Source organism: Ictidomys tridecemlineatus, chromosome 11 (genome assembly GCF_052094955.1).
Source record: "Ictidomys tridecemlineatus isolate mIctTri1 chromosome 11, mIctTri1.hap1, whole genome shotgun sequence".
Lineage (NCBI taxonomy): Eukaryota > Metazoa > Chordata > Mammalia > Rodentia > Sciuridae > Ictidomys > Ictidomys tridecemlineatus.
The window spans coordinates 126785346-126812657 of NC_135487.1; the positions used below are offsets into that span (position 1 = coordinate 126785346).

At 39.3% G+C, this 27312-nt stretch overlaps 1 protein-coding gene, 1 long non-coding RNA gene and 2 other non-coding genes across 10 annotated transcripts; 3 read left to right on the forward strand and 1 right to left on the reverse strand.

The window, feature by feature from the left end:
* Nucleotides 1–471: 471 nt before the first annotated feature.
* Nucleotides 472–6121, reverse strand: LOC144368476 (uncharacterized). 3 transcript variants are annotated; one of them, XR_013428235.1, is made up of 3 exons: nucleotides 5983–6121; nucleotides 4737–4813; nucleotides 472–4633 (listed from the first exon to the last, which is right to left on the reverse strand). It is a non-coding gene; the product is annotated as an uncharacterized LOC144368476 (long non-coding RNA). The 3 variants fall into 3 exon arrangements; XR_013428236.1 differs by having other exon boundaries at nucleotides 472–2666; nucleotides 4579–4813; XR_013428234.1 differs by having other exon boundaries at nucleotides 472–4813.
* Khdc4 (KH domain containing 4, pre-mRNA splicing factor) lies at nucleotides 6018–26919 on the forward strand. Of its 5 annotated transcripts, XM_040287694.2 has the most exons (15): nucleotides 6018–6154; nucleotides 6451–6537; nucleotides 7135–7351; nucleotides 11826–11954; nucleotides 12360–12439; nucleotides 15648–15700; nucleotides 15968–16131; nucleotides 17064–17275; nucleotides 17661–17721; nucleotides 19315–19372; nucleotides 19605–19858; nucleotides 22910–23083; nucleotides 24329–24441; nucleotides 24683–24774; nucleotides 25637–26919. In XM_040287694.2, the coding sequence occupies exons 3-15, from the start codon at nucleotides 7301–7303 to the stop codon at nucleotides 25834–25836; spliced, it is 1641 nt and encodes a 546-aa protein (XP_040143628.2). In that variant the 5' UTR covers nucleotides 6018–6154; nucleotides 6451–6537; nucleotides 7135–7300; the 3' UTR covers nucleotides 25837–26919. The 5 variants fall into 5 exon arrangements, with proteins under 5 accessions (XP_040143628.2, XP_005331424.2, XP_077883537.1 ...); XM_005331367.4 differs by lacking the exons at nucleotides 6018–6154; nucleotides 6451–6537 and adding an exon at nucleotides 6548–6656; XM_040287691.2 differs by lacking the exons at nucleotides 6018–6154; nucleotides 6451–6537 and adding an exon at nucleotides 6773–7049.
* Nucleotides 16386–16514, forward strand: LOC120891083 (small Cajal body-specific RNA 4). The gene has a single exon (XR_005735513.1).
* Nucleotides 20757–20893, forward strand: LOC120891074 (small nucleolar RNA SNORA42/SNORA80 family). Its single transcript, XR_005735506.1, has one exon. It is a non-coding gene; the product is annotated as a small nucleolar RNA SNORA42/SNORA80 family (small nucleolar RNA).
* Nucleotides 26920–27312: the final 393 nt, after the last annotated feature.

Genomic DNA, 27312 nt, shown 5'->3' on the forward strand with positions numbered 1-27312 from the left:
CACTTACGTTGATTCCATAACTTGGGTATTGTTAATAATGCTGCAATGAACATGGAAATGCAGATATCTTTTTAACATACTTAATACAATTGCTTTGGCTATAAAAATAGAAATAAAACATATGGTATTTTTAGTTTTTTGAGAACTTCCATGCTGTTTTCCAAAATAGCTATACTTATTTACATTCCTTCAACAGCATGCAAGGATTACCTTTTCTAATTACCCTTACCAACACTTGGTATCTTTCATCTTTTTAAAAATTTTTTTTTTGGGCAGGGGATGTGGCTCAAGCGGTAGCGCGCTCGCCTGGCATGCGTGCGGCCCGGGTTCGATCCTCAGCACCACATACCAACAAAGATGTTGTGTCCGCCGAGAACTAAAAAAATAAATATTAAAAATTCTCTCTCTCTCTCTCTCTCTCTCTCTCTCTCTCTCTCTCTCTCTCTCTCTCTCCTCCTCTCTCACTCTCTCTTTAAAAAAAAAAAAAAAAAAAAAAAAAAAAAAAAAAAAAAATTTTTTTAATATTTTTTTTAGTTGTAGTTGGACACAATACCTTTATTTATTTTATGTGGTGCTGAGGATCGAAACCTAGGGCCTCACATGTGCTAGGCGCATGCTCTACTGCTGAGTCACATTCCCAGCCCCCCCCCTTATTTAAATGTATTTATACTTGTTGTTTTTGTTTTTTTTTTTAATATTTATTTTTTAGTTCTCGGCAGACACAACATCTTTGTTGGTATGTGGTGCTGAGGTTCGAACCCGGGCCGCACGCATGCCAGGGAGCACGCTACCACTTGAGCTACATCCCCAGCCCCTATTTATAGTTGTTGATGGACCTTATTTTATTAATTTTTATGTGGTGCTGACAACTGGAACCCAGTGCCTCACACATGCTAGGCAAGTGCTCTACCACTGAGCTACAGCCTTAGGCCTCTTTCATCTTTTTGATAGTAGTTATTCTGACAGGTGTGAGAAGATAATCTCATTTTGGTTTAATTTGAATTTCCCTAATGATAAGTGACATTCAGCTTTTTTGCATATATTTGTTGATTATTTGTATATCATCTTTTGAAAAATATCTATTTAGGCCCATTTTTTTATTTTTTACATCATTTATTTTTTATTATTTTTTGGTACTGAGAATTGAACCCAAGGGTGCTACCACTGAGCTGCACTCCCCAGCCCACTTTAGTTTTCACTTTGAGACAGAGTCTCACTAAGTTGTTAGGCCTTCTCACTAAATTACTGAGGCTGGCCTTGAACCTATAATCCTCCTCTCTCTCCTCCTGAGTCACTGGGATTTCAGGCATGTCCCTCTGCATCCAGCTCTTGCCCATTTTAAAATCAGTTCATTTATTTTCTTGCTATTGAGTTGTTTGAGTTCCTTATGTGTTTTGGATATCAGCCTCTTATCAGCTGTGATTTGTAAATATTTTCTCCCAATCTGTAGGTTGTTTCATCATACTGTCGATTGTTTGCTTTTCTCTTAAGAAGTTTTTTACTTTGATGTAATCCAGTGTGTCTGTTTTTGCTTTCACTGTCTGAGCCTCTGGAATTAAATCCAAATAATCTTTACCCAGACCATAGCTGTATAGTTTTTCCCTAGCAGAATTTTTAATTAAAAGGGAGAAAAGTAGGGCTGGGGCTGTAGCTCAGGGATAGAGTGCTCACCTCACTCGTGAGAGACCCTGGGTTCGATCCTCAGCACCACATAAAAATAAAGGGAGAAAGTAGACAAACCCTCTAGATCAGTACTATGGACCAGTCAAACTTTGAAGGTTATTTCGCATCCCCCAAGGCACACTGACAGGTACCCCATTAACACTGCAAGGGTAGTCAAAGCTGGTGACAAGGTATGTGACAGGACAAGTCAGTTCCCAGTACCAGTTGGGCAACCCACGTTCATTGAATCGATGTGAGTTCCTTGGTCAGAAAATTGGATTATGTCACAAATTTTGCTTACTAGGAAGTTTCTGTTTGCCACTACTCTTCAGATCATCCTTTTTTTTTTTTTTTTAACTTTTTTTTTGAGAGAGAGAGACAGAGAGAGTTTTTTTTTAATATTTATTTTTTTAGTTTTCGGCGGACAAATCTTTGTTTGTATGTGGTGCTGAGGATCAAACCAGGCCGCACGCATGCCAGGCAAGCGTGCTACCGCTTGAGCCACATCCCCAGCCCTTCAGATCATCCTTGAGAGGGTGACTGATGAAAATGTCCTCATATGAATTTAACTGTGGTAATGGTTCTTTTTTGCCATTATCCCTTGTACTTGAGATCATGATTTATTGGAGAGGCAGACATGCCCGTCACAGTGATTTGAGCCGAACCAAGACTCACCTGTTCAAGACTGGTGTTTTTCTGGCAATTCAATTCCCAAGGGGCTTCAGGCGGTTGTTTGTCCTTTTTACCGTTTTTCCCCTTTTCTTCTCTTTCTGTGATACTGGGGATCAAACCCAGGGACTATGTTCTATCACTGCACTATCCCCCAATACCTGTACTTTTTTACTTTAAAGGTTTGTTATTTTATTAATGTATTGCCTTATTTAATGTTTTCTTCCTGTTCTGGGTGCAGTGGCACACATCTATAATTCCAGTGACTCTGAAGGCTGTGGCAGGAGGATTACATGTGTGAGGCCAGCTGGCAACCTAAGGGATTTAGAGAGACCCTGTTTCAAAAGAAAAAATAACAAGGGTTGGGGACGTAGCTCAGTGGTAGCACACCTCCAGGTTCAATTCCCGGCCATACACACAAAAAATTTTAAAACATTTTTCCTTTTTAAATTTTTGGTAAAATTTTAGACTTACAGAGAAAGTACAAGAATAGTGCAAAGGGGGCTGGGGTTGTGGCTCAGTGGTAGAATGCTTGCCTAGCATGTGTGAGGCCCTGGGTTCGATCCTCAGCACTGCACATAAATAAATAAAGGTCTATTGACATCTAAAATATATATATATTAAAAAGGAAAAAAATTGGAAAAAAAAAAGAATAGTGCAAAGATAGCCAGGTGCAGTGATGTATACCTGTAATCCAAGCAACTTGGGAGGCTGAGGCAAGATTGCTACTTCAAAGTCAGCCTCAGTAATTTAGTGAGGCCCTAAGTAACTTAAAAAAATAAAAAGGATTGAGAATATGGCTCATAGTTTAGTGCCCCTGGATTCAATCCTGGTTTTAAAAAAATAATTGATAAAAATAAATTAACATGGAATTAATGAACAAATTGATGAATGTAACTAAAAGCTGGGTTTTATGAATAGACAAGACCTTAGCCAGGCTAAGGAAAATAAAGAGAAAACCAAAAAGAGAGAAAAGAAATAGCCATATAAATGATAAAAAGTGAGGGTCCTATGGTAAACTTCAAGCGAAGCATTTAAAATTCTAGGTAAAATGGATGAGCTTTTTTAAAGAAAATTATATGAGTAAAATTATTTTAAAAAAATAAGAATCTTGAACAGATGAATAACTACATAAGAAGTTGATCACCCATGCCTGGCTCTCCATGACCAGATAACACCCCTCTCTGAAACCTCAGCAGCATCTTATAAATTATGATGTTGGGATCTGAATTTAATCCCTACCTTGAAATATCAAGCCATGTAAATCATTAATCTGTTAACTGCTCTTGTATTGTGTTTGCCAGAACCCTGTTGGCTATAAATTCCTAAGACAACCCCCTTTGTAACTTTTCGTGCTATAAAGACCTTTTCTTCCCTGAGAGCTGGGCTGTTCTCTGTCCTGGGTTTTGGGTGAGATAGCCACTGGCCCACTCTCTTCGTGTACATAATATAAGCTTGATCTAATTTGGTTAAAAAAAAAAAAAAGAAGTTGAAAAGTTTTTAAAGTATCAAGGATCACTGTAAAGCTTCCAGATTCTGATGATTTTTAGAAGCCGGGTCAGTCTAACCTTTGTTGTCCTTGCAGTACTTGGGCTTTGCATAAGATATAGGTCCAGCACTCTACCGCTGAGCTATGTCCCTAGCTCTAGTCCAGCGCCCCCCCCTGCCCCCACAATCCCCATACCAGGGACTGAACCTAGGTACATTAACCACTAAGCCACACCCCACCCCTTTTTATTTTGCAACAACTTCTCCCTAAGTTGTTTAGGGCGTTGTTAAGTTGCTGAGGCTGGCTTTGAATTTGTGATCCTCCTGCCTCAGCCTCCCAAGCTGCTGGGATACAGGCATATGCCACATCGCCCACATCAAATCTAATCTAAATGGGACAATAATCCCTAGATTACTCAAAGAAGAGAAAAAAAAATTAAATGTTTGCCAAGTAATTTTTCAAAGCTAGCATAAATTCATAACTTTATTTTTTTAAGGAGAAGGGGTACTGGGGATTGAACCAAGGGCCTGGCCCATGCTAGGCAAACACTCTTATCACTGAGCTACATCCCTAGTCCCCACAATTACATTAAAAAAAATTATTTTTTTTTAGTTTTAGATGGACACAAAATCTTTATTTTTTGTTTTTATATGGTCCTGAGAATCGAACCCAGTGCCTCACGCATGCTAGGCAAGCGTGCTACCACTTGAGCCATATCCCCAGCCCCAATTACAATTTTTAAAATACCAAAAGCTCACCTGTGAATACTGATGCAAAACTCATAAACAAAATATCAGAAAATCAAATCCGGTCCTGTATTAAAAGAATGATGTCTCAAGATGAATAAGATTATTTGAAAATAGAAGGAGTGTTCAACATTAAGAAAACTACCATTAACATAGGTGATTTTGTGTACCTGTAATTCCAGTAACTGGGAGGCTGAGGCAGGAGGATCACAAGTTCCAGATTGGTCTTGGCAATTCAGTTTTGACTCTGTTTCAAAGAAAAAATACAAAAGAGCTGGGGTTTATAGCTTAGTGGTAGATGGCCCTGAGTTTAATCTGCAGTAAAAAAAAACACACATGCAGGGGGAAAAAAGTCTAGTATTAGAATTTTTGTAATAATACATAAAAAAGAATACATCAAGATTACATCAATCCTACCAAATTGCTAAAATTTAACACCTGTTCCCACAAAAAATTCTTTTTTTTTTTACTTTATATATTTATATGTGGTGCTGAGGTTCGAACCCAGAGCCTTGCACAAGCTAAGTAAGTGCTTTTACTGCTGAGCTACAACCCCAACCCGGCAAAAAATTCTTGTTAAACTAGGTGTAGTGGCATACACTTGAAATCCCTGTGACATGGGAGGTTGAGGCAGGAGGCCAGCCTGGGCATTTTAGCAAGACCCTGTCTCAAAATAAAATAAAATAAAAACAATCCAAATATAATGGCAGTCGTGCGTGCGTGCGTGCGTGCGTGTGTGTGTGTGTGTGTGTATGTATACACCTGCCGGTTCACATGATATAGATGACTTTTGTAAGGAATTCATTTTATTTATTAAATACTGAAAGTAAAACACCATAAATCGATTTTTAAATGAATTTGTATTCTATTAATCATATTTGCAATGTAAACATCTTTGAAAAAGAAAGCATTCTATATTATTTATTATTCCATCTAGATTTTCTGGCATCTCCAAGGTACCCTATATGTTGAAATCCCCTGGCCTTGCCTGGTTTGGTGGCGAAGGCCTGTCATCTTGTGATCCTAGGATTTGGGAGTCTGAGGAGGCTCACAGGTTGGAGGCCAGCCTCAACAATTTAGTGAGGCCCTAAGCAATTTAACGAAACCCTGTCTCAAAATTTAAAAAAAAAAAAAAAAAAATAGGGCTGGGGATGTAGCTCAGTGGGAAGGCTCCCCTGGGTTCAATTCCCTGTACCGAAAAGGAATAAAAAGAAAAACTAGTCTCCCGTATTAACTCAAACGCCTTGGCAGTCACGACTTTTCATTATCTAGCCCCGACAGCCGGCCGGCCAAACCAAACGTCGCAGACCCCAGAAGAGCCCGTTTCATAACTTAGGCCTCTCTGGGCCTCAACCGGCTGTTCAACTTCCTGTTCTCAATAGTTCCGCAACCCGAGCACCTTGTCCTGATGCTTACTATACAACTCTATTCTACGTCGGTGCCCGCGTGCTTTTCGGCCACGTCGACTACAGAACGGCCAGACGGCGGCGTATCTCGACACACGTTGCCGGGCGCACGGAAATGAAAAACAAAACCAGAGAGGCTTTAAATGACCTTTGGAACGAATTATTTCCCTTTCCCTTAACAGGTAACTGAAACGAAATGGGAGCCACAGGAAGGCTTTCGCCCTGGGTAGAGGTTTAGACGCCACGCAAACGCACTAGAATTCGAGGGGGGGGGGGGAAACCTTTTTAATTCCCTGAGTCATGCGTATTGTCTCCTCGTCTACCAATCTGCCCACAACAAAGATGGATTCTCGCAGGCAGCCCGCTCAGCCACCGACTCCCCCCGCCGCCCGAAAGCTATGCATTTAAATTAAGCATAGCAGCCATTTTTCTTGAGGGCAAAGCGCAAGCCGGAAAGTCACACCTTTTCTTGTCTCAGAAACTCCAGACGCCATTAAATCACCAAGTGTCCAATCGGAGTCGACATTTTTACCGGAACCGCTCGGCCTCGCGACCGGAAGAGGGTGTGCGTAAGGGCGTTGGGGGCGGAAGTGACGGGAAAGTGGTAGTGGGGTAGTTGGCGGGTGGTTGAGTAGAGCCGGTCGCCATGTCCGCGGGGAGCGCGACACATCCTGGAGCTGGAGGGTAAAGCTTTGTGGGCGAGGGCATCGTAGCGAGCTTGAGGGCATAGGAGAGGCGGAGGGACCGTGGGAAGCTGCATATGGGTGGAGGGGCACTTAAGCTTAATGGAAGGCCAGATTTTTAGGGGGAAGGGTATTGAGCAGGCCTCGGGCCCCTGAAAAGGGCTGGCAAGGATCGGAGGGGAAGGGAACCAGAAATTAATGGAAGTGCGAGGCAAGGAGAAGGCAAAAAACAAGGGCATGTGGGACCGAGAGAAGTCTTTCGATTGAGGTTACGGGAAGAGTTTAGGAAAGGATCAAAAGAAATGGGGTTTGAAGGAAATGCTGTACTTGTCTAAGGAGAGATGGGAATTTTAGACCTGGTAGGAGGTAGACGAATGTGGAACATGATAAGACGGTAAATGGGGTGCTGAGGCGTAGTAAGGGAAGAATGGTACACAAGAACGCTTTAGGGCTTAATGTTTTCCTTTTTCTACCTGTAGGCGCCGCAGCAAATGGGACCAACCTGCTCCAGCCCCACTTCTCTTCCTCCCACCGGCGGCCCCAGGTGGTGAGGTCTCTAGCAGTGGGGGAAGTCCTGGGGGTGCCACAGCTGCTCCCTCAGGAGCCTTGGATGCTGCTGCTGCTGTGGCTGCCAAGATCAATGCCATGCTCATGGCCAAAGGGAAGCTGAAACCAACACAGAATGCTGCTGAGAAGGTATTCAAAATCGACGTCTGGGCTAATTGCAATTTTAGGAGTTTTATAATGCTGTAATCTCATATTTGTTACTGTTAATGAAGGAGAATAGGGATGCCGTAATTTAAATATTGTTTAGTTTTGGAGCATTACTGATGGTATTTTAGATGGCAGTTTTGATTGGGCTGGTTTCATTTATGGACTGAGTAACTTGTGCTTGTATGCTTCACTCAAGTTCTATTGACTTAATCATTTAAAAGCAATGTAACCTGTTTTTGTTGTTGTTGTAGGAACTTTATTTTGTTTACTTATTTATATGTGGTCATGAGGATTGAACCCAGTGCCTCACTAGGCAAGCACTTGGCAAGCGCTCTACCACTGAGCCATAACCCCAGCCTCTGTAATCTTTTTTATTTTTTAGGTGTAGTTGTATACAATGCCTTTATTTTATCTATTTATTTTTATGTGGTTCTGAGGATCGAACCCAGGGCCTTGCACTAGGTGAGCGCTCTACTGCTGAGCTACAACCCCAGCCCTGAAATCTGTTTGTCAAGTAAATTAACTGAATTTAAGAGTGTTGCTTCTAATTAGAATCTAATAAAACTTGAACTAAAATAGTTATAATTTATATTTGGGTTAGTGTGTTATTTTCATATAGATTATGAGGGTGTTATTTTATAAAATTTCTGGTATAATTAGAATCTCACCCTTAGAAGGGGTCTGATTGAAACTTTTTGTGGGGGGAGTTACTGGGGATTGAACTCAGGGGCACTCAACCACTGAGCCACATCCCCAGCCCCATTTTGTATTTTATTTAGAGATAAGGTCTCACCTTGCTTTTTCGGATGCTGGCTTTGAACTTGAAGTTGTCCTGTCTCAGCCTCCAAAGCCCCTGGGATTACAGTGTGCACCACCGAACCTAGCTGATGAAAACTTTTTTTTTTTAAATATTTATTTATTTATTTTTAGTTGTAGTTGGATCCAATACCTTTATTGTATTTACTTATTTTTATGTAGTGCTGAGGATCGAACCCAGGGCCTCACACATGCAAGGCGAGCGCTCTGCTGCTGAGCCACAGCTCCATCCCTGAAACTTTTACTTAGCCATAGAAAGAAAGAATTTATGTACAGAATAATGATGATAATGGCTAGTGGTATAATTACAAAATATGCTTTGTGAACTTTTTAAACATTTTTTGGGGGGAAGGGGTACTGAGGATTTGACCCAGGTACTGAACTACATCCCCATCCCATTTTATATTTTGAGACAGAATCTCACAAGGTTGCTGAGACTGGCCTCAAACTTGTAATCCTCCTCCCTTGGCCTCCCCAGTTGCTAGGACTATAGGCATGCATCATCACCTGGGTCCTTTGTAAACTTTAAAAAAAAGAAAATCTTTGCGATCATGATTATTACTGGTTAACAAAGGAAGGCTCATGAGAGTAAAGTAACACATACAAGATTTGTTAATGGTGGGCACAGGCACAGGTGACTTCAAGGTCACCTCATACAATTGGTTGTTCATTTTTTTGGTTGAAAGCCTCTAGAATTGTGTTCCATAGTATCTCTTTCCCTTGTAATTCCTGCTTGAAAAAAAAATTGACTTAAATTAGTCTTTACAGTTCCATCCTTCCTGTGAAGATGTAAGTTCTGTGTTTGAATATGCAAATTTTTTTGAGCCTTCCAGTTCTATAGAATGTTTATCAGTAAGGCCAAAACAAATAACCTGTTTGGATGCTGAAATATTAAAGTTCTGAGAGTTGGAGAGAAATTTTAGTGAATTAAAAATTCAGTATGGAGGGCTAGGGATATAGCTCAGTTGGTAGAATGCTTGCCTTGCATGCACAAGGCCCTGGGTTCAATCCCAAGCACACACCACACACACAGACACACATACACACAATCAGTATTTTTATGATTTGCAAAGATTATATACGTCAGTTATCCCTTTCTAAGGTCTTTGAGGAATAAAATGAAAAATTAAAAGCACATTGACAGCTGGGAATGGTGGCACACACCTGTAATTCCAGCAACTCCAGAGCCTGTGGCAGGAGAATGGAAAGGTTGAGGCCATTCTGCGCAATGTAGCAAGGCCCTGTCTCAAAATTTAAACAATAAATAAATAAAAAGGGCTATGGATGTAGTTCAATGGTTAAGAACATCCTGGGTTCAGTCTCAGTACTGCAACAACAAAATTAGCATATTGGCAAAGGAATAGTACTTGAATATTTAGACTCATTTTTTTTTTTCTCTTAAAATTAATCTTTGGGGCTGGGGATGTGGCTCAAGCGGTAGCGCGCTCGCCTGGCATGCGTGCGGCCCGGGTTCGATCCTCAGCACCACATACCAACAAAGATGTTGTGTCCGCCGAGAACTAAAAAAAAAAATAAATGTTAAAAATTCTCTCTCTCTCTCTCTCTCTCTCTCTCTCTCTCTCTCTCTCTCTTTAAAAAAAATTAATCTTTAAAATGATAGTTGAGGCAGGGTGGTACATTCTTATAATCCCAGTGATTCAAGAGTCTGGGGCAGTAGTAACACGAGTTCAAGGCCAGCCTGGGCAACATAGTAGGACTTATCGCAGAATAACATAAAAAGGACCAGGAATGTAGCTTAGTGTTATATCACTTGCCTAGCACCTGCAAGGCCTTGGTTTCAATTCCTGGTTTCAACCCCCTCTACCCCTGGATAATTTCCTGGAAGCAACATGAAATATAAAAGTATACTGGATTTAGACGAAATACTACCTGGCTTTGACATCTTGAACCTCAGTTTTCTTTATTTAATTAGGTGTATATGATAGCAAAATGCGTTTTTGATGCATTGTACACAATTGCAGCACAACTTTTCATTTCTCAGTATATGATGTAGCATTGTACCATATATGCAGTCATACATATATCTAGGGTGATAATGTCCATCACATTCCACCATCTTTACTATCCCCAAATCCCTTCTTGAACCTCAGTTTTCTAATAGGTGATACATACTGGCACTGTCCAGTGTGGTAGTTGCAGTTATGTACAGCTATATAAATTAAATGTAATATAAAATCCTACTTTTTAGTCACATTAGCCACATTTAAAGAGCTATAGAGAAACATGTGGTTAATGGTAACCACATTGGACTGCTCAGATATAGAACACTTGATTATCACAAATTTCTGTCCAACAATATTGATATTTTGATATTTTACCTTTAGAAGTGTGTGTGTGTGTGTGTGTGTGTGTAATTGAACCCCGAGATGCTTTACCATTGAACACTAAACAACACCCCAACCCTTTTTATTTTTTGAGACCGGCTTGCTGAGTTGCTTATGTCCTTGCTAAATTACTGAGCCTGGCTTCAAATTTGGGATCCTCTTGCCTTAGCCTCCCATGTTGATGGGATTGTAGGCATGCACCATGCCCAGCTTGCCTCCACATTTAAAAAATGCATCTAACATCTACATTAAACAAGGTTTTTTTTACTTATTTATTTATTTATTTTTAAATTTTTTCTGCTGGTTCTAGAGATCGAACTTAGGGCCTCACTCATGGTAGGCATGTGCTGTAAAATAGCACTTTATTTTTCTTGAACAGCCCCTCCGCCCCCCGCCCCCCCCCCACCAGGTAACATTCAGACCCAGCTCTAGAGTTGTTCATGGTTTAAATTGAAATCAGATTAGGGGCTGGGTTGTAGTAGAGCAGATGCCTAACACATGTGAGGCCCTGGGTTCACTACCACATTAAAATAAAGGTATTGTGTCCAACTGCAACTAAAAAATAAATATTTAAAAATAAATTGAAATCAGATTAGATTTTTTTTTTCATATTGAAGGGATTTTGAGATTATTGCAAGGAGAGAATTAGTTGAATTTGGTGAGTTGTGATTAGGGGTTACCAGAAGGTAACTTGGCTATTGTATGAATGAGGTGTATGGGTTTGTGCATTCTTTCTATGCTATATATTTTACTATATGTACAGTCCCTGGATTGAACTGTAAATTTGGACCTTTAATTTTTCTTTCTAGAATTTTGCAGCTTCTAGCTCATAGAGTTTCCATGATGATGGGGTCATAAAAGTGCACACAGGGTCAAGGTCACAAATCTTGATGGTGGCCTTCAAATAAATTGTCTGTACTTGGTGTCATTGTTTATTTCCTTTTTATATCTTTTATGAAGACTGAATTTAAAAAGTGTTGATAGGTAAAGAATTAAAGAGGGGCTGGGGATGTGGCTCAAGCGGTAGCGTGCTTGCCTGGCATGTGTGCGGCCCGGGTTCGATCCTCAGCACCACATACAAACAAAGATGTTGTGTCCGCCGAGAACTAAAAAAATAAATATTAAAAATTCTCTCTCTCTCTCTCTCTCTCTCTCCCCCCTCTCTCACTCTCTCTTTAAAAAAAAAAAAAAGAATTAAAGAGATGATGGAAATAGTAAAGGGATAGTTTTAAACTAGACAACTGAATGATTATTTTTTATATAAACACCATAATCTAATTTCTTTGTCTTTGTAGCTTCAGGCCCCTGGCAAAGGCCTAACTAGCAATAAAAGCAAGGATGACCTGGTGGTAGCTGAAGTAGAAATCAATGATGTGCCCCTCACGTGTAGGAACTTGCTGACTCGAGGACAGACACAAGACGAGGTGGGAAAGAACTGGGACTCTTGGGAAAAGTGGCATGTGAATAAAGAAAAAAACATGTCTGAGCTCAAGTAGAAGTCAAATATCTATGAGGGGGATTTGGGTCCATGTTTTCAAAATCAGATCGAGTTTAATTTAACTGCAGAAGCAGTAATGAAACAGATGGGGTGAATCCCGTTTGTTTAAGAAACCATAGAAGAAGAATTTAAGGTATAGAAGTTTTTTCTGCCTTGATTGATAGAATGAATGAATTGTGATGGAAATTTATCTTGCTTCATTGAAATCCATTAAGTACCACATCTTTTTATTAACATAGTTATATATTCATAATTATGTATACATTCATATGTATCGTGACTTTTTGACATGTGTATATAATCTTTTTAATAGAATGTTTTCTTCTTTTAGATCAGCCGACTTAGTGGAGCTGCTGTGTCAACTCGAGGGAGGTTCATGACAACTGAGGAGAAAGCTAAAGTGGGACCAGGGTGTGTGTGTATGCTTGTCCTCTGGTTTGGGGAAGGATTGGGCATTTGACTCTCATTTCATATTTTTCATTTCTAGGTAATATATGTAAAGGATGTTTGGTTTGGAGTGGGGGTGCATGATTTGCAGCATAATGTTGGGCTTCTTAAATAGGTGTGAGAAATATTGGCAGCTAGCTGGGCATGGTGGTGCACGACTGTAATATCAGTTAATTGGGAAACTGCGGCAGGAGAATCATAAATTAACGTTAGCTTGGGCAATTTACACAAGACCCCGTCTCAAAATAAAAAGTAAAAGGACTAAAAAAAAAAAAAAAGAAAAAAAAAAGAAAGAAAAAAAAAGTAAAAGGACTGGGGATGTAGTAAAGTGCCCCTATGTTTAATCCTGGGTACTGAAAGTTTAATTTAAAAAAGATGTTGACAGGTATTTTTCTGTCACTTTTCCTATTTTATTTCACTTTTTTTAATTGTAAGAAACAAATTATAAGAAATCATACAAGAAGGTAATAATGGTCAACATTTTTTTTATTATTATTTTTATGTGGTGCTGAGGATCGAACCCAAGGTCTAGCACATGCCACTGAGGCACAACCCCTCTCCAAATGGTTAACATTTAACATGTATGCTTCTGAACTTTTTTCCTGTGGAATTTGTCCCCCCATAAATGGGTTAGGATTGAACCTGGGCTTCATGTATGCTAAGCACAGGCTTTACCATGACCTTATCTCTGATCCCTCCCTTTAAATAAGGAAAAGTTCAGTCAGGCTTGATGGTGCATGCCTATAATCCCAGTGGCTTGAGAGGCTGAGACAAAAGGATCACAGGTTCAAAGCCAGCCTCAGTAACTTAGTGAGAATGTGTCTTAAAATAAAAATACAAAGGACTGGAGATCTAGCTCAGTGGTAAAGTGCCTTTGGGTTCAATCCCCAGTACCTAAAATAAAATTTCAGCCTGGCGCAGTGGCACATGTCTTAATCCCAGTGATTTGGGATTGATCCAAGTTCAAAGCCAGCCTCAGCAATCTTGCCAGGCCCTAAGTAATTTAGCAAGACCCTGTCTCAAATTTTTAAAGAATTGAAAGGGCTGGCTCAATGGTTAAGTGTCCCTGAGTTTAATCAGCACCCCCCCCACACACACACTAAATGATGATCATTAGCTGTAGATTATCCAATTAATCTCAATTTAGATTTTTCTTTCTTTTTTTTTTTTTTTTTTTAAGAGGGGGAGAGAGAATTTAAATATTTTAGTTCTCGGCGGGCACACATCTTTGTTTATATATGGTGCTGAGGATCGAACCGGGGCTGCACGCATGCCAGGCGAGAGCGCTACCGCTCTCTACCCAGCCCTTTTCTTTCTTTTTTTAAAATTTTTTTATTAGTTGTTCAAACTATTACAAAGCTCTTGACATATCATTTCATACATTTGATTCAAGTGGGTTATGAACTCCCATTTTTACCCCGTATACAGATTGTAGAATCACATGGGTTACACATCCATGTTTTTACATAACTGCCATACTAGTATCTGTTGTATTCTACTGGGATAGGAACGGCAGCAGAATAGATTTTTTTCTTTCATTATTAATATTTTAGCTTTACTTTCAGTTGACAAGTATTCAAGAAATGAGACTCCCACTCCCACCAGTGATACTGGATTGAACCCAGGGTATTCTAACACCAAGCTGCATGCTACATTTTCAGACCTTTTTATTTTTTATTGAGACAAGGTCTTGCTAAGTTGCTGAGGCTGGCTTCCAACTTAGAATCCTCCTGCCTCAATCTCTTGAGTTGTTAAGGTAACAACTATGCACCACCATGCACTGTTTTGGGGGATTTGGGTGTTTGGTTATTGTTTTTTGTGGTTCTGGTGATTGAATCCAGGGCTTGTAAGGCAAGCATTCTACCAATTGAGCTATATCCCCAGCCCTGTGGGTTTTGTGTGTGTGTGTGTGTGTGTGTGTGTGCGCGCGCGCGCGCGCAATTGAACCTATGGCCTTGGTTATTTTTTATTGTGGTACTGGCAGTTGCACCCAGAGGCCCTTGAACATTGAGTTACAACTTATGTACTTATTGTGATCCTCCTGCCTCAGTTTTCCTAGTCCCTGAGATTACAAATAAAATTTTACCCTTTTTAAAATTTTTCCTATCTCTTCTTGCTGTCCTGGGGGGGTGGTTGAAGCTAGGGTCTGGTGAGTAATAAGCATGTGCTCTACCACTAAACTACATCCCCATCCCTTCTATATATATATATATATATAAATTTTTTTTTAGATGTTTTGTTAATTTATTTATATATGATGCTCTGAATTGAATCCAGTGCCTCATAATATGCTAGGCAAGCTACCACTGACACATCCCCAGCTCCTTAATTTTTTTTGGGACAGAGTCTTGGCTAAATTTTCTAGGCTTCTCTCAAATTTATCATCCCTCTTCCCTCAGCCTGCAGAGCAGCTGGGATTACAGGTCTGCGTCACCACGCCCAGCTGTTGTTTTGTTTTAAAACATATTTTCTTCTGCTGGGAATTAACCCTTCGGCCTGAAGCATGCTAAGCTTGTGCTCTCCACTCTGCTACATCACTAACAGGAAATTCAGTGTTTTTAATATTGGCTTTTAACTTTGAATGTGTTAGCTGCTGTTTTGGACTTGGTTATTAATTTTTTTTTTAAAACCTGCCATTTCTTAGCCATATGTAATTGTTGACTGCTTTCTTCATTATATAAATCTAAATTTTTAGACTTTTAGAATCTAAAGTGTCTTCTTAGTCAATGCAGGACCTTTTAAAAGTTTATGTGTTATCATCACTCTTTCCCCATTATTTTGGATACTCAAGCCCATATTTGCATGAATCCATATGAGCAGATTTGACCTCTCTGTGGGCCATTTAACAAGAAAAATTTATAGCCTCAGCTATAAAGCCATGTTCTTAGAAACTACCAGCAAAAGCTCCTGTTTCTTGTTTGTAAAGTTCAAACATTACAAATTAGATTTGGCCATGCCAGGCATGTTGGTGTACACCTGTAATCTTACAATTTGGGAGGCTGAGGCAGGAGAATTACAAGATCAAAGGGCTGGGGATAAAGCTTAGTGGTAAAGCCCCTCTGGGTTCAGTCCCTAATCCCCCCAGTCCTTTTTCCCTCAAAATTTTGGTGAACCATTTGGCTCCTTTGCTTTTGACCAGTTTGGGATCAGCCTTTTGCATTTCTCTTTGTAGGGATCGTCCATTATATCTTCATGTTCAGGGCCAGACACGGGAATTAGTGGACAGTAAGTAGTGTTTTTGGCTCACATTATTTCTGGGGAAGCACAAAGTTTGGGGCTGTGTATCTCAAACCTGCAAACTGTTCCTGATGGCTCTTCTAAAGTCTTTACCAGCTACACACCAGCATGTATGGGGAGCCACATATTTTGGCTAACCTAAAAAGTGGATTAGTGCTTTGAATAATTGAACATTTCTTCTGTCTTTGTCATTGGGCACCAGTCAGTTCATTCAGTTCTTTAGTATACTTACTATCTGTCTTTATTTTCCCCTAGGAGCTGTAAACCGAATCAAGGAAATTATCACCAATGGGGTGGTGAAGGCTGCCACAGGGACAAGTCCAACTTTTAATGGTGCAACAGTCACTGTCTATCACCAACCAGCACCCATTACTCAGCTGTCTCCAGCTGTTAGCCAGAAGCCTCCCTTCCAATCAGGGGTATGTTTTGGCGAGGGATTGTTGTTTCTATAAAAATGATATGTGCTATACAACATAATACGCGTGAAGGAAAACCCCTAAAATTCTGACCTGAGAGTTAATCTGCTACTGGTATCCTATTAGTGTGCTACTAATACATTCTCACTATATTTTTATTCTGATATAATGTAGGAAGGGGATTGAGAAGAGCAAAGGGTATAAACATAGTACAACGTGAAAATAGTTTTAATTTTGTATTTGTAAACTTCATGGCAACTGGAGGACCAAGAAGGCTGAGTCTGATGAAGCAAGACTTTGCTGATACACTCCTCCTAGAAAAAAGGGTTGGAGAGAGCAGCCCTCATTGGAGAAAATTTTGGGGCTGACTGTACGACCCAACATTCTACTCCAGTTTTACAGCCCACTCTGTGCTGTGATTTTTGATTGACTTGAATCAGTGGAAGGGAAGTGAATGTTTATTTGAATTTGGATCCTGGATTTTTGCTTTGCAAATATCTCTAGTTGAATAGAATAAGGTGTTTATTTTGTGGGTAAGGTAGATGCATGAATATGAAGGGGTTTTCTGATTTTGTTGTATGTTTTTTTGTGGTGCTGGGGATCGAACCCAGGGCCCAGAGATGCTAGGCATGTTATACTCGCAGCATCTGGAGTTTTTATTTAAATTAAGCTTTTTGATAGGATTTGTATTAGAAATTGTAGAGTATTCTTGTAGAAGTGATCAAATGTGTTTTGGGGATTAAAATATTTTGTGTAACAGTTTTCTACAGTATTAGGATTTTTGTATGTATTTGTGTGGGGAAGTAGTGGGGTTTGAACCCAAGGCCTCACATGCTAGGCAAACACTCTTAACACTGAGCTATATCCCCACCCCTAGGATTAGGATTTAATTATGTATTTTCTGTTTAATCTGATGTATTTTGTTCTTCCTACAGATGCATTATGTTCAAGATAAATTATTTGTGGGTCTAGAACATGCTGTGCCCACTTTTAATGTGAAGGAGAAAGTAGAAGGTCCAGGCTGCTCCTATTTGCAGCACATTCAGATTGAAACAGGTGCCAAAGTCTTCCTACGGGGCAAAGGTTCAGGCTGCATTGAGCCAGCATCAGGCCGAGAAGCTTTTGAACCTATGTATATTTACATCAGGTACGAATGGATCGGGCAAAATTCTTGTCATTTTGACTGTAACAGGCTACAATGAATCAGAACAAACAAGCAAAAAGGCTTAATAATATTAGGGATTTAGGTAAACACTAGGAGTAATCACTTAATATTTAGTTAATAAAAATAACTGAATTAAGTCTGTGTCTCTTTAATATTCAGGTCCTTAGGTCTTATATAAGTCTGTGATCATAAATGAGCTATGATAAGCTTAAAATAAATTCCAGTTAAAGCTAATATTTTATGACCTTAAGTATTTCTTATGCCAAGAAGTATCATTGCCCAGAGAAAGACAAAATAGCATGAAAAATGAGACAGAGTTATATGTTGTATTTTCTCCTTTGAATTCCTGCTTCATATTTCTTTGCAGTCATCCCAAACCAGAAGGTCTGGCTGCTGCCAAGAAGCTCTGTGAGAATCTCTTGCAAACAGTGAGTTACTGATATATAAATATGTATTATATATATTTATTTCTCTATATACGTATTCATTCTTCTTGGTGCTGGGGATTGAAAATGGGTGCCCACACAAGGCCCCTATCGTGCTTAGGTAAGTGTTCCTTAATATACATTTACCACTTATCCTCAGCCCTAACAGTCAGTTATATTTGTCTAATAATGATTCACAAGACCCGCTGCCATTTTGGAATGGATTGGACTTTTTTTCCCACCTGTATTAGTTTCCTGGGACTGCGTTACCAAAGTATTATGCATAGCCTTGACTAAAAGAACAGAAATTTATTCTGTGAGGGTTTAGCAACCCAGGAGTCTGAAACCCAGGTGCTGGTAGGATTGATTCCTTCTAGAGTTGTTTTTTGGTGGTTGCACTGGCATTCTTTGGCTATGTTAGCATAACAAAGAGCTCTGACACTATGCCTATTGTCCCAGCTGCTCAGGAGCAGTAGTGAAGATTGGTTTAGAGTCTGGGCAACCCCTGTGAGCTGGAAAAAAATAATGAAACAGAACCAAGTAGCAGTGTTTTGGGGATAGTTGCTCGATATTCATTCCACTTGCTTTATCTTTTTCAAATAAATTAGTTAATTAATTGTCATGGAGGGACACAGTATCTTTGTTTATTTTTATGTGGGGCTGAGGATCAAACCCAGTGCCTCACATGTGCAAGGCAAACGCTCTACCTCTGAGCCACAACCCCAGCCCATCCACTTGTTTTATTCTATAAACAAATAACTGAAAGGTAAATCATAGTATTTCTGTAGCACTTAATGGAAAATTGGGTTTCCTGTTGAATATATTGAACCTTGTGTTCTTTGGTATTGAAGGGTACCTTGTTGGGGAACTGTTGTTTGTTTTTGTGCATATAACCTGATTTACCAACACTTGAACTTCCTTGTTCTTTGTTAATACATGAAATTACAGTTCATAGGATGCTTGTAGTAAAGAAGAGATTGAAGGGACTGGGGATGTGGCTCAAGCAGTAGCGCGCTCGCCTGGCATGCTTGCGGCCCCGGTTCAGTCCTCAGCACCACATACCAATAACACAGACATGTTGTGTCTGCTGAGAACTAAAAAATAAATCTTAAAAATTCTCTCCCCCTCTCTCTTCTCTCACTCTCTCTTAAAAAAAAAAAAAAAGAAGAGATTGAAGAAAATTGGGAGCTTGAGGACACGTCAGCCAGTAGATATGATTAATTCTGACTAGTACTAGCAGTTTAGAAATTTCCTCGTTGTTGGGCTGGGGATGTGGCTCAAGCAGTAGCACGCTCGCCTAGCATGTGTGTGCAGCTGGGTTCGATCCTCAGCACCACATACAAACAAAGATGTTGTGTCTGCCGAAAAAAAGAAAACTAAAAAAAAAAAGAATAAATATTAAAAATTCTCTCTCTTAAAAAAAAAGAAATTTCCTCGTTGTTATGATTTTTTGGCTTTCTGGATGATTTTAATGCCACAGAATTAAATCTAGTTTGGGGGGATTTTGGATTATACATGCTTCTAATTCCAATGAGGTGGCTTAGTAGTTTGTAGATCTGCCTTATTCAAATTATTGATTTGTTTTTCCTTCTCTAGGTTCATGCTGAGTACTCTAGATTTGTGAATCAAATTAATACTGCTGTACCTTTACCAGGTGTGTATATCTTGAAGTGTTTAAGAACTATTTTGTTAATGATATTTTTGTGTGTGATACTTGAAGCTAGAGTAACTGTGCCAGGGCACTAATAATGTTCCTTCAACTTAGGGTAATTTGGAAAGCCAATCATGCCTCAGTATTTTTTTTTCCCTAGATGTTAAGTTTATATTCAGCTAAAATGTCTCATTCTGCTGCAGCTGATTAAACACTTTTTTTCTTCCCCCCTCAGGCTATACACAACCCTCTGCTATAAGTAGTGTCCCTCCTCAACCACCATATTATCCATCCAATGGCTATCAGTCTGGTTACCCTGTTGTTCCCCCTCCTCAGCAGCCAGTTCAACCTCCTTATGGAGTACCAAGCATAGTGCCACCAGCTGTTTCATTGGCACCTGGAGTCTTGCCAGCATTACCCACTGGAGTCCCACCTGTGCCAACACAATACCCGATAACACAAGTGCAACCTCCAGCTAGCACTGGACAGGTAGGATGCCAGGGAATGCATTATGCTGTCATTTGATTTAGGAGGGGGAAAAAAAAACTGGGGAAATGGTTGTCTTCTAGAAATAACTCCATGTAATGTGAGATTTTTTTTCCTTTTGTCTTATGTGTTTCTACTATTAACCTACCTGAATACTTTATCACAGTGTGTACATTTTTGTTTCTCATCCTAGAGTTAATTTAATTTCATAAGTCTTGTCACCAAATAGTAGCTTAAAGTGGGAATGGCCGGCCAAATTTTTGTAAAGAGCCTTATGTAAATATTTTAGGCTTTTTGGGTCAGGTAGTCTCTGTCACAGCTGCTCTTTATTCTGTTATTACAGCACCAAAGCAGCTATGGACACTGTCTGAATGAACAGTGGGTATACTTATATTAAAGCTTAATTTACAAAAATGATTGACAAGCCAGAATCATAGTTTGCCTACCCATAACTTTGTGGTAGAACTGAGTTCTTGGAGAAGGAAGCTGGCTACAGCCCTCCTTTGAAGGGTCAGAACTGATTTAGCAGCTCTAATCTTTTTCTGACAAATGTTCCTAGCCTAAAAGATATATGAACTTTCCAGGATTATAAATTTTGCTAGGTCTTTTATGTAAGAAAGTGAAATTTTATTTTTTTTATTTTTTAATTTTTTTTTTTTAGAGAGGAGAGAGAGAGAGAGAGAATTTTTAATATTTATTTTTTAGTTCTCGGCGGACACAACATCTTTGTTGGTATGTGGTGCTGAGGATCGAACCCGGGCCGCACGCATGCCAGGCGAGCACGCTACCGCTTGAGCCACATCCCCAGTCCAGAAAGTGAAATTTTAAGAAAAGAATAGATTTGTCTAGCTCTTCCATGTGGGTGATGTAGAACAGTTGGAGATGGGAGAGACTAATGGGAGCATGGTAATGGATTTATGGCAGGTCCTCCTCTGTGGGCCTCTCATAGTGTACCCATGCCAGAGTAAACTGCAGCCTTGAACCATTGCCCGGCTTCCTTGTCCGTGGGCTGTGAGCACTGAAGAAGGTTGCACAGTTTGTAACAAAAGCATGTAAACTAAATTCTGTTTTCAGGCTGTAGTCAAAAATTGTACTGTTGTTTTTTTCTTTCTGATACTGAGGAATGAACCTAGGAACACTGCCACTGAGCTACATCCCCAGCCTTTTGTTTATATTTTGAGACAAGTTCTCCCATAGTTGCCCAGGCTGGCCTCAAACTTGGATGCTTTAGGTTTACTCTACAGTGCCAGGTTCCTTTTTATATTCAGAAAGATCTGTGGTTCTGGGACTGGGGTAGCTCAGTGGTGGAGTGCTTGCCTAGCATGCGTGAGGCACTGCGTTCGAGTCTCAGCACTGCATTCGAGTCTCAGCACTGCATAAAAATAAATAAAAAATTATGTCCATGTACAACGAAAATAAATAAATATGAGATTTGTCGTCCTTGAGTTTGAGTTGAAACCCTTTTATAATTGTGAAGCAACATGGCACAGTAGTTAAGAGCTGGAGGTTTAGAGTTAGGTTGCCAGGGTACATCATGCTTTCCCCTTTTAAGCTGTTATATCTTGGGATATAACTTGAACTATCAAGAAAATGGTCATAAGGATAAAATCTCTGAGTGGTAATGATTAACTAAGATGATCCAAACAGTCTATAAATGTTAGCTGCTTGTTATTGATTGTGTGAATTTTCCTTTTAGAAATGCTATTTATCTCTAATGTATACTGTGTTTTGATCACTCTTTATTCTTTTTTTGGAATAACTACTTAAAACATTAGTCAAGGGGCTGGGGTTGTGGCTCAGCGGTAGAGCATTCGCCTAGCATGTGCAAGGCCCTGGGTTCGATCCTCAGCACCACGTAAAAATAAATAAATAAAAGTATGGCATCCAACTACAACTAAAAAAATAAATATTAAAAAAAATAGTCAAGGGGCTGGGGATGTGGCTCAAGCGGTAGCGCGCTCGCCTAGCTTGCGTGCAGCCCGGGTTCGATCCTCAGCAGCACCACATACCAACAAAGATGTTGTGTCCGCCGAGAACTAAGAAAAAATAAATAAATGTTAAAATTCTCTCTCTCTGTCCCCCTCTCTCTCTCACTCTCTCTTTAAAAAAAAAAAAAAATAGTCAAACTTGCTCTTTTTTAGTTTTAGGTGGACACAATACCTTTATTTAGTGGGGGTTTTTTTTTTTTTTTTATGCTATGCTGGGAATTGAACACGTGCTACGGTCTACCACAAGAGCCCCAGCCTTCTTTTTTGCTTTTTTTAAAGCAGGGATTGAACACAGGGTCAGTTAACCACTGAGCCACAGCCACAGTCCTTTTTTGTATTTCATTTATAGATGAGTCTCATGGAGTTGCTTAGGGCTTCACTAAATTGCTGAGGCTGGCTTTGAACTCATAATCTTCCTGCCTCAGCCTTCCTGAGCTGCTGGGATTACAGGCATGCATCATCATGCCAGATTTAGTACCAGGGATTGAACCCAGGGTCATTTAACCACTGAGCCACATCCCCAGCCCTTTTTATATTTTGAGACAGGATTTTGCCAAGTTGCTTAGGGCCTTGCTAAGTTATACTGGCTAGCTTTGAACTCCTCAGCTTTCGGAGCAGCTAGGGTTATAGACATGTGCTATTGAACGTAGCTTAAACTTGCTCTTGTTATAGCAACTTAATAATAACCATGGTAGTACTAAATGAAGTTGTCTCTGCCACACGCATTAGCTGCATGTATGGTTCAATCTGAGGAAAGGGCTTTAAATAAGAGAAAGTTCCTGCTTCATGACTTCAGAAGTAAGTGGCTAAAGTTGCTATTGTTTTTTAATGGTTATGTTTATTCCTAATACCTCAGAGATACACAATGAAAATTCAAAGAACTGTATATAGATTGTTATTTTCATGTCCCTAGGATGATGGTGGGAGGCTGGGTGAAACTGTTAAATTATATAGGAAGCAGATAAAACTGCATGTGATACATGAAGTATATTCTAATAAGTATTTACTTATTCATTAGTTGAGCAGTGTTACATTGTTTTTCCTCCTTGGTTTGTTTTGGTCCCAGAGTCCGATGAGTGGTCCTTTTATTCCTGCTGCTCCTGTCAAAACTGCCTTGCCTGCTGGCCCCCAGCCCCAGCCCCAGCCCCAGCCCCCACTCCCAACTCAACCCCAGGCACAGAAGAGACGATTCACAGAGGAGCTACCAGATGAACGGGAATCTGGACTTCTTGGATATCAGGTTAAATAAAATACCTTGTTTTCCTTTCCTCATCTTATTCTCCTACTATATTCTCCCTTTAAAGAAAGAAATAAATTTACATCTATATTGACTGTCCTTCTAGTATCGGGATTTATGCTTTCTGGAATCCATTTAGTTTAGGATTTTATTCTTGAGGAATTAATTTAAGCAAGTGTGATTTCCTTTGGGTGGGTTTTGCCTTTGGGTTCATTGTGATAAGAAAATACACAACTCTTGGGCTGGGGTGGTGGCTCAGTGGTAGTATGCTCGCCTAGCATGCATGAGGCACTGGGTTCGATCCTCAGCACCACATAAGATATTGTGTAAACCTAAAACTAAAATATTTTTAAAAAAGAAAAGAAAATACACAACTCTCCACCTGGAGAGAAGTTTACCATGAATAACTTCTAGAAAGAGTTGTATAGAACTCTGTTTTCTCTTACTCATACAAGACTCTTGAAAGCCTGTGATAGTTCTTACTTTGCAGCATATCTCACCAAAAGCTATCCATATACCAATATGTCTAAACCTTGGCTTTCAATTTGTTTTTTTTTTTTTTTTTACCCCTTTAAATTAAGGGGGGGTGTGTCCCATACTCCCCCTACACACACCTATTGGAAATGGAGTGATTTATACACATAATTACAAACATAATCATTCATAAAGTTAAAGATTAAGGGTTGGGGCTGAAGCTCAGTGGCAAAACATTTGCCTAGCGTGTGTGAGACCCTGGGTTTGATCTGTAGCACCACAGAAAGAAATAATTTTTTTAAAAAGTACATGGTTTTGGTACAGTTTTAACAGAAGCATCTATACATCTTACCAGAATCCTTCAATCATTGTTTTTTAGTTTTTAATTGTAGTTGGACAAATACCTTTATTTTTTATTTATTTTTATGTGGTGCTAAGGATTAAACCCAAGGCTTTGAATGTGCTAGGTAAGTGCTCTACTGCTGAGCCACAAACCCAGCTCGTCATTCTTTATAAGACAGCAAATTTTTTACAGTTTTGTAGAAACCAGTTGAATTATGGGTGGTTGGTTCAAAACGAAGCATGAATTGTAGTATCTTTAAATCCTAGAAATCCCTACTTGGCTACAGTTATCTTCCAAATCCGGAGTATATAGTACAGTTTAATTTATTTCAATTTATCAGAAAGATGAGGCACTTGACAGTTACATTAAGGAGCTAAAGTCATTACAGCAGTTGTAGGTTTGCTAATGCCACTGTATTTTTCTGCTCATAGCATGGACCCATTCATATGACTAATTTAGGTACAGGCTTCTCCAGTCAGAATGAAATTGAAGGCGCAGGATCGAAGCCAGCAAGTTCCTCAGGCAAAGAGCGAGAGAGGGACAGGTAAGTTAGTTTGATCAATTATACAAATACATTTAGTTGTCATTCTTATGCACCATTTTGTGTAAGTAATGGTTATTGCTATGAGCTGCAGTGTACTAAAGCTTGTACTAAAGCTCACATGAATCAAACTCTTCTTTGTTGTAATTGATGCAGTAATGGAAAATATTGCGATATATCTTTTACTGTTTAGAAGCAGATAAGTTAAAAATTGCATTCAAACGGATTTTCATTTTTTTAACAGGCAGTTGATGCCTCCACCAGCCTTTCCAGTGACTGGAATAAAAACTGAGTCTGATGAAAGGAATGGATCTGGGACCTTAACAGGGAGCCATGGTGAGTAAGGTGGAGCTGGGGGAACAGGGGACTAAGTAGGACTGGACTCAAGCTATAAGTTTTCCTAACCTGATATTCATTCAGGTGTTTAATCCACCCTCTATAATCTACTGTCTAATGAGAATACTTTTTTTTTTTTAATAAGGACAGCGTATAGTTACAGCCTTTTATTTTCAACCGACGTGTGTCTAGAAAAGAATCAGTCAACTTATTTTATATGTAGCATCAGTGACATTAAAACCCTAGGAAATACTAATAATTGGTAGGTCATTTCAAAATTCTATTGCTAATGTCGTCTCAATACCTGGAGGTGCTCTCATACAGATTTAATAGATTTTATTTTCCTTTAAAAGATCAGTTTCCTTTGTATTGGGAACTGAAGCACATCTCCCTGGCAGCCTGTGGCTGCCACAACATTCCCAAACTCTAAATCCATAGTGGTGCATGGGGTCATTTTGGTTCTTTGTCTGTAGTCATAATAAAAATGAACAGAAGAAAATACATATTTTTCTTTTCTTAACTTCCTTTCTTTTAACTCTAAAAGGTGAATATCATCCCCCCAAAGACTCATTTGCTAACTTTCCTTTTTTTCTTTTTTCTTTTTTTTTTTTTTTTGTGTGTTTCTTTTTCTTTCTCTGTTTTCTTACATGGTTCTGGTGGATTCACATTTGCTGATGCTGATGCTGTTTTTCGTGTGATCTTCAACGTTTTTGGGTGACCATTGACCTTGTGACCTCAAAATGGTGTCCAACTAACCACTTAAAATTAACGTCTTTTTTTTATTAACGAATTTATGGTATTATCTTTTTTTTTTTTTTTCCCTTGGTGGGGAATGGGGTTGGGGTTGTTTTCTCTATTCTAGATTATCCAGCAAAAAAAATGAAAACTACAGAGAAGGGATTTGGCTTGGTGGCTTATGCTGCAGATTCATCTGATGAAGAGGAGGAACATGGAGGTCATAAAAATGCAAGTAGTTTTCCACAGGGCTGGAGTTTGGGATATCAATACCCTTCATCACAACCACGAGCTAAACAACAGATGCCATTCTGGATGGCCCCATAGGAAACAGTGGAACAGTTTTGACCCTCGATGACTCTTCTTAGCAATAATGCATGCATTTGATTTAACAAGACTCTGGGGCCTGTACTGGGAGCCATCTTGGACCTTTGCAGAATTTAGAGGTGGAGTGCCCCCTTACTTAAAGGGGTTCCTTTTTTTTTTTTTTAAGAAATTCTCATTTCTGCAGTGGCATTAACATCTGTTAAAGTTTACTTAGAATCACAAATTTGTCTCAGAAGCTTTTTAACAGTTGGTGAAATGTGCTTGTCTAATGAAGCATCCCAACAGGGTCATTCCTGTAGATGTTTGGCCTGATCCAGCCTTTTCCAAATGAATAGCCTCTACTCTCAAATGAAGTTTTCTTTGTATTTTACTACTGTTGGGTCAGTTTTGATAACTGGTTACAAACAAAGCCTTACTATTTATTAGTGGGGAAATGATTTTAAGATCATCCTTTTCTTTTCAGTACTTAATTCTAAGAAATCCTCATCCCTGCTTCAGTTTGGATTCTGTTTTTGAAAATGCTATTTTACTAATTTAAAATTGTCAAATGCAGCTGGATCCTGACTAGGAAAATGAAGTTATTTTTTCATTGTGAGTTTTTATTGGGATGATCCAAAGCGGGTACCTTCAGGCACATTTGTCTTACATAGCCATTGCAGTTTTTATTGCCCTTCTAAGCTCCTTGTCTTCAGCTGGGTCAGAGAAAACTACTTGACTAAAATCTGGTGAGAACTCATCACAGAAATGAAACACAGTGGTCTGTCTCTCTGAGAACTGCTTGCAACTAAAATAGAGAGATTTGACTACACCAAATAGGATGGTGGACTTGGTGACTGAGATTGCAACTTGTCCTTTTTTCTTGGCATTACAGGTTTTGCCAAAAGAACTTTTTTGTATCAAATATTGATGTGTGAAAGTGAAGGAGCTAGTCTGCTGAACCAGGAGTAGTTTGAGATACTGAACTGTCATTTTTGCACATTTGAATACTTTGCAGGCTGGCTTTGTATAAACTTATCCTCTGGTTTCCTATATGTTGTAAATAATTAGACCATAATTTCATTATAAATAAATGTATAAATATTCTGCTTGTGGTTTCTTTTTTTTATCTTCTACAATCCATCCTTACATTAAAATTAACATTTTTACTCAGCATATTGCAGTTAAGAACCTCACCAAAAAATACATACACAGACTCCGAGGTTTGCACATAACTCCAGGAATTAATTTTAAAAGTTATTTATTTTTTATGGACATAATACCTTTATTTTATTTATTTTTATGTGGTGCTGAGGAATGAACCCAGTGCCTCCTACATGTGAGGCAAGTGTTCCATCACAGCTCTACAGCCCCAGCCCAACTCCAGGAACTTAAAGTCCAGATGAAAATTTTGAGGGATATTGAGCTCAATGTATTCCTTTTTTATATTTTGGACCTTTACAGTGACTTTAAAAGTTTACGTGAATGAAATATTTTAAG